The 12,792-nt window shown below is 53.2% G+C and overlaps 1 protein-coding gene across 2 annotated transcripts in view; it reads left to right on the top strand.

Annotated features, from left to right (window-relative positions):
• The window catches only part of TRPV2 (transient receptor potential cation channel subfamily V member 2), a 21,514-nt gene extending 10,413 nt beyond the window's left edge, over positions 1-11,101 (top strand). Inside the window, exons 6-15 of one of the 2 annotated variants that reach the window (XM_021717203.1) lie at positions 551-724; positions 1,147-1,302; positions 2,201-2,299; positions 3,049-3,119; positions 3,635-3,800; positions 5,829-5,895; positions 6,002-6,339; positions 7,388-7,515; positions 8,345-8,424; positions 10,894-11,101. In XM_021717203.1, coding sequence (XP_021572878.1) covers positions 551-724; positions 1,147-1,302; positions 2,201-2,299; positions 3,049-3,119; positions 3,635-3,800; positions 5,829-5,895; positions 6,002-6,339; positions 7,388-7,515; positions 8,345-8,424; positions 10,894-11,045 — 1,431 coding nt within the window. In that variant the 3' untranslated portion in view covers positions 11,046-11,101. Of the gene's footprint in view, positions 1-550; positions 725-1,146; positions 1,303-2,200; positions 2,300-3,048; positions 3,120-3,634; positions 3,801-5,828; positions 5,896-6,001; positions 6,340-7,387; positions 7,516-8,344; positions 8,425-10,886 lie in introns of both variants that reach the window. The other variant, XM_021717204.1, reaches the window with a different exon arrangement.
• The last annotated feature ends 1,691 nt before the right edge of the window (positions 11,102-12,792 follow it).

Genomic DNA, 12,792 nt, shown 5'->3' with positions numbered 1-12,792 from the left:
AGATGAGGTCTCACTGCCCAGGCGGGTCTCGAACCTGCAGGCTCAGGCAATTCACTCACCTCAGCCTCCCCAAGGTGCGGGATTACAGGCTGAGCCACCGAACCCGGCTTCAAATTGCTTCTTAACCTGTGCAGGTTAGAGAATCCTTTCTAGTATGTTAAAAGCTCTGAACTCTGCACACAAAGTGCACATACAGGTATAGCTGCTAGTGTCTGATCTCAAGGGAACTCAAGGACCCAGGGGCTCTCTGCCCTCTGAGGAATCCAGAAAAGAGGGCCACGGAATGAGAGTGGGGAAGGAAGAGCCAGACTGGCTGGTATCCTGGGGCACATGTGGTTGGGTGGATGTGAGAGTCTGCCCTGTGGTTGAGCACGTGTGGATGTGTGTAAGAGCTTAGACATACAAGGACTTGTGTACAGGGGCATGTGCATGTGTCTGCCACAGTTCTGCAGACAGTGGACAGCGGCAGGGTGCTGGATGTGTCCCAGCTTTGGCTCAGCATCAGCCCAGGATGGGGTTCAGCCGGCAAGCTCATGTGGCCGCCCTGCAGATTTTCAGGCACATCCTGCAGCGGGAGTTCTCGGGACCATGCCAGCCCCTTTCCCGAAAGTTCACTGAGTGGTGCTATGGGCCTGTCCGGGTGTCGCTGTACGACCTGGCTTCTGTGGACAGCTGGGAGGAGAACTCGGTGCTGGAGATCATCGCCTTTCACTGTAGGAGCCCGGTGAGCCTGCAGGGGTGTGTGTGTATATGTGTGTGGAGGGCCTGACAGATCTCCCAGCAAAGTCCACAACTTGTGGCTGCCTGCTGGACCACACCTGTACTGTTCCTGCGCCAGTGGGGGTGTGTGCCACGGGGTCCATATTCACTCCATACTCCAGTCCCACCCAACATGGGGATCCAACCAGGGGCCCTGTGGCTACCATCGAGGGCCTCTCTGTTGACCAGTACCTAATCTAGCGAGCAAGGCCCTAGGTCACGACAGTCATGAGGGCTGAGGTGGGGTCATTCGGGGCTCCTGAAAGTGTATGGAGCCTGCTCTCCACTGTTTCCCCTCCATTTCCATTGGCCCTTGCTGTAGGCCTGACATGAAGTGGGCACCCCGTCTGTTCTTGCTGAGTGTACCCATGGCTGTTCCCTTCCCAGCACCGACACCGAATGGTGGTTTTGGAGCCCCTGAACAAACTGCTGCAGGCGAAATGGGATCTGCTCATCCCCAGGTTCTTCTTCAACTTCCTGTGCTATCTGATCTACATGTTCATCTTCACTGCTGTTGCGTACCACCAGCCTGCCCTGGAGAAGGCAAGGCGGGGACGGGAATGGGGAGGACATCCTGCTTGAAACAACTCTGAGGGAAGATGGGGTAGGGATCCTCATTCTACAAGGGACAATGCTGAGGCTTAGGCTGCTGGAGTGATATGCCCAGGGTCTTATAGAAACCAGTAACCTAGTACTAACAATAGTAATAATAGTGAAGACCTACAGCATTCTCACCATATATGAATAAGTACTTTAAATTCCTGATGTGTTGACTGATTAATTCTCACAACAGCCCTCTGAGATGAACTATTACCATCCCCAGTTGAGGGAAGGGAGGCACAGAGAGGTTAAGTAACTTATCTAGGGTCAGCTGGGTGCAATGGCTCATGCCTGTAATTCCAGCACTTTGGGAGGCAGAGCCGAGAGAATTACCTGAGCTCAAGGGTTCGAGACCAGCCTGAGCAACATGGTGAGTCCTCGAATCTACAATAAATAAAAAAAGTCTGCTGAATACGGTGGCACATGCCTGTAGTTCCAGCTACTTGGAAGGCTGAAATGGAAGGATCGCCTAAGCCCACCAGGTCAAGGCTGCAGTGGCCATGAGTGTGCCACTGCACTCCAGCCTGGGAAACAGAGTGAGATTCTTGACTACAAACAAAACAAAAACTTATCCAGGGTCATGCAGGCTGTAAGTGGCGGAGAAAGAATCTGAACCCAGGCTGTCTGGCTCCAGATACCATGCTCATCACCACTCTACAATATGCCTCTCAGGAGGTCAAGGCTATGTTCCCTCTACTGCTGGAGGGCCATGTTCCCTCTACTGCTCCAATTGGCCTCTCCACAACTCAGGCACAGAGTGAACCCTCAGCTTCAGTTTTCTGGGGTGAGCTGTTGAGTAGAGGACTCAAGGCCCTAGGTCTTACCTGAGTGTGTCCTTCAGCAGGCCGTCCTCCCTCTGAAAGCAACGGCTGGAAACTCCATGCTGCTGCTGGGCCACATCTTGATCCTGCTAGGGGGAATCTACCTCCTCTCGGGCCAGGTAAGGACTCCCTGTCTCCCCTCTAGGGGGCCTGAGAGCAAGTTAGCAACAATTCTTCGCTGACAGGGGAACTGACTCTCATACCCAGTCCCACCCAGACTCACCTCAGCAGGGGGCCTTGGTTCTGGCCTTGCCTTCTGAGGCCCTGGTATCCTTCCTAGTGTGCTTTTTGGGGTCCCGTGGGGAGCACATGGTTTATCTGGTTCCTTGGCAGTGCAGGCTTTGCTCTCCCAGGAATTGAACTGGAAGCCCCTGCCCACACACCCCTCTCTGCTGGGGCATTCCTCTCTTGGGGAGCACAGAAGGCTGAGGACAGGTGGGACTTAGGCCAACTGTCCCAGCGGCACCTCTTCATTTCAGTGGGAAAGGCAGCAAGCTTGCAGGACACAAGACATTGGGACCGTCTGAGAATGGGCAGAACTTGGGTTGACTGGAATACAGGATGCTCCCTGTGAGGCCAGGGAGAGTGGGAGGGAAAGGAGTTCTCCTCTTCTCCAGATGAAGTACGTGGCTGCTTTTTCTGGAAAGAGGGTCCAAATCAATCTTAACTATCAGAAGGATTCATGAAACCTGCTTCCCAAAGCCAAAGCTGCTGCCTTAACCCCTGAAGTCCTGACCAGGCTCCCATGCTGCCAGGCCAGCAGGCAGGGAACATTTGCGGGGAGCTGGAGTCCAGGCCCAGAGGGGCAGCTGGCTGCCTTTGGGCCTGGAGAACAGGTTTCACAGCCCTCTGTCCTCCTCCTCCGCAGCTGTGGTACTTTTGGCGCCGCCGTCTGTTCATCTGGATGTCATTCATGGACGGCTACTTTGAAATCCTCTTGTACGTGAGGTCTCACTCCTCCCCTCACTCTCTCTGAGACCTGGGAGAGGTGGAGTAGCAGAGGGTACCAGGCTGGGTTTAGAGGCGAAGGCACGGGGCCCAGGAAGTCAGGACCTGCATGCAAACCAGACACGGGTCTGGGCTGCCATCCTGTTTCAGGCCCTTTGCCTTCCCATCCTTGTAGACTGTGATAGTGACATTCACTGAGGTCTCACCACGCACCTATGGAGGCTGGATTTTCCCCATGTGATATCTCACTTAATCCTCAAAAACTTCCAGTTAGGTGTCATTATTATGCCCATTTTACGGGGGGGGGGCCTGAATCCCACAGAGGTTAAATGACTTGCCTAAAATGGAAGTCAGGTCTGGACTGGGTCCAGTCTCAGACAGGTGAAGGACATCTCAAGCCACCAGACTGTGGCAGGAGATGTGGTGGTGGTTAGTGCTGGCCAGTGGGAGCTGAGTGGATGTTGCCAAGCGGCCCAGAAGCCAACCCAGATCCTGCCCCCACACAGCCTAGTCCAGGCGCTGCTCACAGTGCTGTCCCAGGTGCTGTGTTTCCTGGCTATTGAGTGGTACTTGCCCCTGCTTGCGTCGTCCCTGGTGCTGGGCTGGCTGAACCTGCTATACTATACACGTGGCTTCCAACACACGGGCATCTACAGCGTCATGATCCAGAAGGTGAGAGAAGTTGGAGGCTGGCAGGACCTTCCCCCAGAGCTAACCTGGGCAGAGGGGAGCATGTGGGTGTGTCTGCCTGTGTGTCACTACTCAGACGCTCACTGGATGTAAGCTGAAGTATGGGTACGTACAGACCTGTTCCCAGGGGTCTGCATGTGCACACAAACACATGCACGTGTGTGTTTGCTGGTGTCTACACAGAAGCACAAGCATCCTTCTACACTGAAGGAGCAGAGAATATGCACCTAACCTCATTTGTGTTTGTGCCCTGGGATGTGTGGGCGTGCACATGTGTCTGCATGTCTTTCTTTATTCAGCATGTGTTAAGGAAGTGCCTCCTCTGGGCCAGGCCCTGTTCTATGTGTTGGGGATACAGCAGTGAGCAACACAGATAAGTCCTCACTCCCCTGAAGCTGACATTTTTTCTGTTTTTTTGCGTTGGAGTCTCACTCTGTCACCCAGACTGCAGACTGGGGTGCAGTGGCCGCTCCCGGCCACCGCAGCCTCGACCTGCTGGGCTCCGGCGATCCTTCCGCTTCAGCCTTCCAAGTAGCTGTAACTATAGGCGTGTGCTATCACGCCCGGCTGATTTTTGATTTATTGTAGAGATGAGGACTTGCCAAGTTGCCCTGGTGGGTCTCGAACCAACGGGCTTAGGCAATTCACTTACCTCGGCCTCCCAAAGTGCTGGAATTGCAGGCTGAGCCACCGAGCCTGGTCCTGAAGCTGACATTCTTGTGGGAGAAATAAAAACCCCAAGAAAACAACAGAACATTGCAGACTGCCAAATTCTATGAAGGAAATTCACAGGACAATGTGATGGAGAATAACTGGGACCAGGGTGTTATTTGGGATGGTTTGGGAAGGCCTCTCTGAAGAGGGATGTTTAAGTTGAGGCCTGAAAGAAAGATTCAGCCACCACAGGATGAGGAGGAGGCATTCTCAGCAGAGGAACAGTGTAAGGCAAAGACCATGAGCCAGAACACGCTTGGGGTGTTTGGAACAGAGTGAGGTGGCTGGGCTGTCTGGGGAGACTGAAGAGAAGGCTGGGAAAGTGAGAGGGGCCAGTTTAAAAAAAAATTGTAAAATATACACAATTTACCATTTTAGCTGGTTTTAAGTGTACCGTGCAGTGGCATTAAGTACATTCACATTGTTATGCACCCACTACCATCCATCTCCAGAACTTTTTTGTTATTTCAAACTGAAACTCGATGTCCATTAAACAACTCCCCATTCTCTTCCCCCTTGCCCAGCCCTGGTAACCACCATTCTACTTTATGTCTCTGTGAATCTAACTACTCTAGCTACTTCATATAAGTGGAGTCACACACTATTTGTCTTTTTGTGTCTGGCTTATTTTAGTTAGCATCATGTCCTCAAGGTTCACCTATGTTGTAGCATGTTTCAGGGTTTCAAGCAGAAAAACGATATGATCTGAGATAGGTTTTGTTTATTTTTTTAACTGAATTTTTCTTTTTTTTAAAATTTTTTTTTTAAGATGTGGGGTACAATTCAGGGTTAGGTATACAAATGAGATAGGTTTTTTTTTTTTTTGAGTTGGAGTCTCACTCTGTCGCCCAGACTGGAGTGCAGCGGCCGCTCCCGGCCACCACAGCCTCGACCTTCTGGGCTCCGGCGATCCTTCCACCTCAGCCTTCCAAGTGGCTGGAATTACAGGCATGCGCTACCACGCCCAGCTGATTTTTTGATTTGTTGTACAGATGAGGTCTCGCTGCCCAGGCGGGTCTCGAACCCGCGGGCTCAGGCAATCCACTCACCTCAGCCTCCCAAAGGCGTGGGATTACAGGCTGAGCCACCGAGCCCGGCTAGAGATAGGTTTTTAAATGATCACTCTGCTCAGTATGGCTCCATAGGGTTCATGTATGCCCACGTGTGTGTGTGTGTGTGTGTGTGTGTGTGTGTGTGTGTGTGTGTGTGTGAACTGTGCCCAGGGTGAGGCAGGGATCTAGGGTCATGCCTGGTGGCCCAGCCCCTCACCTCAGCCCCTGGGCATGTGTGTTCCAGGTCATCCTGCGAGACCTGCTGCGCTTCCTTCTGGTCTACTTAGTCTTCCTTTTCGGCTTCGCCGTAGGTAAAGGCCTCCTCCAGTCCCCGCCTGACTCTTGTCTGCCCTGTATACCCTCAAAGCTGCCTGCTGGTCTTCCTGGGTTGAGGGACCCTCTCTCTCCATCCCACAGCCCTGGTGAGCCTAAGCCGGGAAGCCTGGGTCCCCGAAGCACCCACAGGCCCCAATGCCACGGAGTCGGTGCGGCCAGGGGTGGACCACGAGGAGGAAGCGGGCAGCACGCCCCCATACCGGGGCATCCTGGACGCCTCCTTGGAGCTCTTCAAGTTCACCATCGGCATGGGCGAGCTGGCCTTCCAGGAGCAGCTGCGCTTCCGCGGGGTGGTGCTGCTGCTACTGCTGGCCTATGTGCTACTCACCTACATCCTACTGCTGAACATGCTCATTGCCCTCATGAGCGAGACTGTCAACAGCGTCACTACTGACAGCTGGAGCATCTGGAAGCTGCAGGTGCAGCCAGGGAGGCTCCCTGCCCCCACCCATGCTGGGGCCGGTGGGGAGCACTCAGAACCTTGGGTGGCTGGGCCCATCTGAACCAGGTGGTGCCAGGCTGGGCAGCCCTGCCTTGTCAGCATCTCTCCTCTCCTTTGTCGGGTTGTGGTAAGGATTAGAGACGCTCATAGATGTAAAGTTCTCAGGACAATGCCTAGCGCCTAGTGGATGCTCAGTGTGCTAGCTACTGTCATCACTGTCATTACTGTTGTCCTGTATTTCTTGAGTGCTGACAGGGCTAAGCACAGTTCTAGGTGTTACACACAGAGCAGAGAACAAGACGACGTCCCTGCCCTCATGGAGCTTCCACTATGTGTCCATTGTATATAAAATGGAATCGGTCTGGTGGGGGAGGTGGCCAAGATGTAAAATCTTGGGACTGGCTCAGCCTGGGGCAGTTGGGGTGGGCAGAGTCCCCTGCAGCTGCTGGCTGATGTGACACCCCCTAAGAAGGAAGCAATATCTGCTTCTTGATAGGAGAAGGGCTGGAGGTGGTTCTTGGGCAGTTGCTAGAAGAGCATTGCCCAGGAGGCTGGACTCTGCTGCCAATTCATCTTTGAGCCTGGGGAAGCTGCTGATCTTCTCTGAGCCTCAGTGCCCTCCCCTGCCAAGTTCTGTGCCCCTTGACTGGCCTGTGTGCCCATGGGCAGACACATGTGTGAGGTGGAGCAGCTGGAGTTCTGTACCTGGTAGTGTGGAATTCTGGAACCTGGAACGATGTAAGAACAGGTAGTTGTAGGGCATTTGTATACAGTGATTTCCTAACAACCATCCAAGTTACATGGTTCTCCCTCTACCAGTGGGGCAACTGAGACTCAGAAAGGGTAAGCGCCTAACCCCACATAGATCATCAAACTTTGGAGCCAGATTTGAATCCTCATGCTTAGCTAACTTTGGGTTATACTGTAAAGTGCTGTGAGGCCTCTTCCTGCTCCCCTTGCCTTGTGCACCTCTTCCCCCAGGCAGGGTCCCAGGCTGCCCCGTCTGATGCATCCTTTGTCCCCAGAAAGCCATTGCTGTCCTGGAGATGGAGAATGGCTACTGGTGGTTCAGGAAGAAGAAGGCGCGGGCAGGGGTGATGCTGACCGTTGGTACCAGGCCAGATGGCAGACCTGATGAGCGCTGGTGCTTCAGGTAAGTGAGGGGGCTGGAGAGGGCAGCTTGGGGGCCTTGACCAGCAATCCCTGCCCCCACTCTCCACAGTGCAGGGGACAGCTGCCAGGAGCCAGGTCTGATGAAAAGGCAGGGCTAAGGAGCACTGGGGAACTGTGCCCAGGAGGGTGAGGTCAGGGATGCTGGATCTCACAGGCCACAGCTGCCACCGCCTGTCCTGTGGCTTAAACTGAAAAGCTTCTCCTGCTGATCTTGACCCCTCCTCCTGGCCTGAAATGTGGCACAGTAAAGAGACCAAGAAGCCAGAGGGGCCCTTGGTTTCCCAGTACACTAGCATTGTCCTGGCTGCTCTGCTTCCTTCCACCCCCAATTCTCCCAACCAGAATTCTGAGCTATAACCCCTTCTAGGAGAACAAGCCCTTCTGTGCCCAGGGAAGGCAAGGGTGCTGGGAGAGGGATCTAGTGACAAAAGCTCAGCCAGAAATAGACACTTTGTGAGGCAGCCATTGAGTAGAGAGCCAGGGAGTCTTTAGGCACATGGACACAGCTAATCTGTATTCCTCTTCTCTGGTTGCTCTGGGCAACCCAGGCTGCTGTAAACAACCCAAAGGGATAGATGCTCATATCCATCTAGCTAGCCCAGGGACAGCTGTCTTATTGCCACAAGGATGGGTCTCCAGGTGGGATGGTAGGTGGTCCAGTGCCCTATAGAGAAGGACAGAGAAAGTCCTTCTCTAGCTCTGTTAGAGTACCTACACAGTTTACCCATTTGAGGGGTTGGGCCTCTCTCCAGGGGGCAGATGGGACTGCTGGCTTCCTGGGGGCCTCAGAGCTTATCTGTTGCCCTCAGGGTGGAGGAGGTGAACTGGGCTTCCTGGGAGCAGACGCTGCCTACAGTGTGTGAGGAGCCGTCAGGGGCAGGTGTCACTGGTGAGTAGCGTGGTGGCTGGAGCCCCTGTCCTGTGGTGTGTAGGTGTGCTTGCTTGGCCACAAAGCTTTGGAGCATCTGGCAGGCCCCAGAGACCTCCTCTGTGGCCACTGTGCAGCTCCACTCCATGCCAGCTTCTTATAGGCACTGCCCCCTTAAAGTGGTGTCCCATCCTTTCCTTTCTACCCCCACCTCTTTGCTGGCCTGCTTTTAGGCAGCCACCTGGGAAAGCCTCGGAGGCTGTGAGTGCTTCCTCCAGCCCAGCCTTTGCCCACCCTCATTTGCTCCGTGTTGCCTTCTCCTCTCTGGGTCTCACTCAGTCATACCCTCTGCTTGTGCGCCTAGTTATTGAAGCCTGCCCCAGCCAGGCTTGGGCTGAGCTTGGGGACCTAGAGGGGGAACAAGTTAGGAAGGGTCACTGCCCAGCCCACAACACAGATGGCATCTCCCTGAGCCATCAGAGGCACTGCCCTGTCTGACAGGCCAGACTTGCTGACTCTGAGCCCTCCCCAACTCCTGAGCCACTCCCAGCCCTTCACACTCCCAGCCCCCACACTCCTGAGAAGCCACTTCCCACACCTCTCCCACCTCTCATGGCCTGTGTCCTCTCCTGTCCCCACCCTGCTGCCTTCACCAAGACTGACTCCTTCCTCTTGCCCCCAGAGAGGCCTGAGGACTAGTTCTGTCCACAACATACAAGGGGGACCCCCCAAAACCCAGAATTTATTTATAAAAAATTGTGTATTTATTCTTACATGTCTATACTTCAGAGTATTCTCCTTTTAATGCAACAACCTATTGAGATGCTTTTTTTCACTGCTCAGAACAGTTTTTGAATTCCTCGATTTTGATGCCTTTTAGTGCTTCTGCCATGGTTTCACCTCTTCCACATTGGCAAAACATTTCCTTTTGAGGACTTTCTCATCAAGAAAACAAAAAAAAGTCACTTGGGGCGAGACTGGGTGACTAGGGAGGATGGGGCATGGGGATCATGCTATTTTTGGCCAAAAACTGCTGAATACTCAGTGAGGTGTAGGCAGGTGCCCTCATAAATCACCCATCATGAAATGGGCAAAAGTCTGTTGAAAGAACCTCCAATAAAATTCACTAAATCCAAATGCAGCCTCTCACAATGGTAGCTGGTACACTGATGCCGATGGGTTCCTAGAACACTTATCTAGCAAGGGAAGCCTGTATTATAAGGGGCTAGCCCTCCAAAAAATAATTCCCCTTTTCTTGGGTCTCCTCCATATTGTTTATTTCTAGAACCTTCAATAGCTCCTACCTCATCTTCCACTGGCTCTCCTCCTCTCCTTTCTCCTCTTTTCTGACAAATTTCACCTGCTTAAGCCCATCTGTCCCTCCAACAGCCTCCTGAGTCACCCATCCATGACCCCTGTTATAGGGAGGCTCCTCTGTCTCTTCTGTTCCAAAGCCTGCTGGTTTTCCAGGCTCCTGGACCCCACCAACCACTACCCTGACATATGCATAAGTTTCCTTTCTACCCTCTTTGCATCTCCCTCCCTTGTACTACAGTGCCAGGACTCTGAAAGTCACCCTGTCCCTCATCTTGCCCCAAGCATTTCACACCCCAATCCTATACTCTACTGCCTGCTGGGGTCTCCAACTCCATAGCCCCAAGCCTTGGGGCTGCCCTATCAGGTCAGGTGTATGTAACTCTACCCCCTCTTTGTCCAAGTGGGAGGCCTTCAGGGTCTCTGCCCATTCACCCCACACTGGATGTCCCACCTGGAGCCGAGTGTCCTTGACTTTTCAGGTGGCCACTCACCTCTCTGACCTGGTCCCTCCCTTCTGCTTCCGCACCACTGTAGGGTGACCCAGCCTGCACCTGGACTTTTAGACAAGTCTTTCTGCTCCAGGGTTAGCTCACTCCAATCCTGCTAACACTACACACAAGACAAAAACTACACACAGTCCACACTGCACAATACCTCCCACTGCCTGGAAGGCCACACTCCTTAGCATGGAGGTCAGGGCCCAAAGCTGTTGTCCAACCCTTTCCCCACACTTCCATCCAAGTAACAGCCTGTTGGTCTGCAGTGCTCCTTGTTCTTTGCTCTCCTTGGCTATTATCTCTGCTGGAAGTGTCCTTCCTCCCCTCTGGAAATCTGCCACCTCCCCTATGGATTGGGTCTCTTCTCTTCTTTGAGCACCTAACTCACTTCCCTCTGGCTCTTTAGCATGTCTCAGGTGTTCTGTTTCTGACACACAACCTGTCACCTTCAGAGATTTTAAGTTTCTGAGGGGAGTCCCCTGATCACGGCATGGGTTCAGAAAATGTTCCCAGGAGGGAGGCAGGGAGAGGGATTGCGGGGCTCCAGGATCACTGGATGCCTACGGACATGATGTACTTTCATGTCTGTGACCTCTTCTCTTTCCCTGGTGCCTGCCTCCTGAGGACACACCCAAGGGTTAAACTACAGTGCTCCCCATCTGTTTACAGGCACGAGGAAGAACCCCACCCTGGCCTCCCTACCTGGCGAGGACAGTGCCTTGGAGGAAGACCGTCTGTCTCTCCAGCCCCTCCAGTCCCACTGATGGCCCAGATGTAGCAGGAGGCCAGCATGACAGAGCAGGGGATCTTTCCAGCCACACCTGCTGACTCTGGGGCCCCAGTGAATTTTGATGGCAAATATAAATTTTTTTTTCACAAACAAACTCTTCTGGAAACATTATTTGAGCAAAGCTTCTGGGCCCCTTGGGCGGGTACTATCTGCATGTCTCTGTGTGCCCACTGTCTGTGTGTGGGGCTAGGTTGCCCTTGCCCTCACCTGGGCATAGAGACCCTCACCTTAGGACTGCCCTCACCCCCCAGTCCTAAGACTCCTCTTCCTGGGCACAGGTAGCTGGCTGAGGGGCTGTGCCCACTGCCATGGCAGACGTGGTGGTGGACATGGGCAAATACAGCCACCTTTCCTCTCCCTATGCCACCAGACAACCATTAAGGCCACCTCAAAGATGTCTCTGAAACCCAGCTTCCGTTGAGTGCTTTGGCTTAGTTCAGGCTCTGGGTTATTGCTTTCTTTCCGCACTGGGCTTCCTGCTCAAGTCCCACTCCTCCCAAGCCATTCTCTGCAAGACAGCCAAAGATACAAACATATCACCTTTGTGCTCTGAATGCTGGCAAGGCTCCCCAGGACCCACAGAATTCCCTAGCTGGCATCCTCAGCCCTTCATGGTTTTGTCCAAGCATTTCTAGATATCCCTGTTGCCTCCCTCTGCTTAGCACTTCCACCAAATTCTTCATGTAGGCTAAGGGACCTTGTTTTTCTTTTTCTTTTTAGTTGGAGTCTTTGTCACCCAGGCTGGAGTATAGTGGCACACTCACAGCCACTGCAACCTCTACCAGCTGGGCTCAGGTGATCCTTTCCAAGTAGCTAGAACCACAGACACATGACACCACTCCCAGCTAATTTTTTGATTTATTGTAGAAACGAGGTTTTGCCAAGTTGCCCAGGCTGGTCTGGAACCCCTGGGTTCAGGCAATCCTCTTGCCTTCACTTTCCAAAGTGTTGGGATTACAGGCGTGAGCCACTGCCCCCAGCCAGATCTCATGTTTGATTCCTTGACTTGGTTCTTACTGGAAGTCTCCCCCTCTATTAAAATCCTACACTGATTTTTGAGTTCAGCTCAAAAGTTGCTGTCTCATGCTTGCCTTCAGGGTTTTCTGCAGTCAAGATGAATTGCTTTTCCTTGGTACAACGTGTGTGTGCAAAACGTGCATGCATGGACCGAATACTGTTTGTTTGTTTTTTTTAAGTTGGAGTCTCACTCTGTCGCCCAATCTGGAGTGCAGTGGCATGCTCAGGGCCACCACAGCCTCGACCTGCTGGGCTCAGGTGATCCTGCCGCTTCAGCCTTCCAAGTAGCTGGAGTCACAGGCGTGTGCCACCATGTCCGGCTAATTTTTTGGTTTATTGTGGAGAGGAAGTCTCGCCAAGTTACCCAGGTTGGTCTTGAACTGTGGGCTCAGGCAATCATCTCGCCTCTGCCTCCCAAAGTGCTGGGATTACAGGCGTGAGCCACCGCGCTTGGCTATCAATACTTTTAAAGGAGAGACCTGAGCATGTTCTTATGCCGAAAGCATGGGCAGAGGGAGAGTTCTCATCGCAGGTGAGACGGGAACATGGATGGAGGAGGCCCAAGGGATCAGGAGAGGATGGAAATCGATCCAGCTCTTTAAAGGTCATCCCAAAGAAGGGGTGATGAGGGTGGTGAGTGAGCAGGGCTCTGAGAGGCTCAGTGGATATTATGAAATCGTGGCAAGGAGAGAACACACTGGACTGCCCTTTAGACTTAGGAGCAGCTACTATTGGTGAGCGCTTGTGTGTGCCACGGCGCCGCAGAGT

The sequence above is a fragment of the Carlito syrichta genome, unplaced genomic scaffold, assembly GCF_000164805.1.
Source record: "Carlito syrichta isolate Samal-C Ts95f unplaced genomic scaffold, Tarsius_syrichta-2.0.1 Scaffold309468, whole genome shotgun sequence".
NCBI classification, from domain to species: domain Eukaryota; kingdom Metazoa; phylum Chordata; class Mammalia; order Primates; family Tarsiidae; genus Carlito; species Carlito syrichta.
The sequence above is the reverse complement of the archived record's forward strand: the minus strand, read 5'-3'. Positions and strand labels throughout refer to the sequence as shown.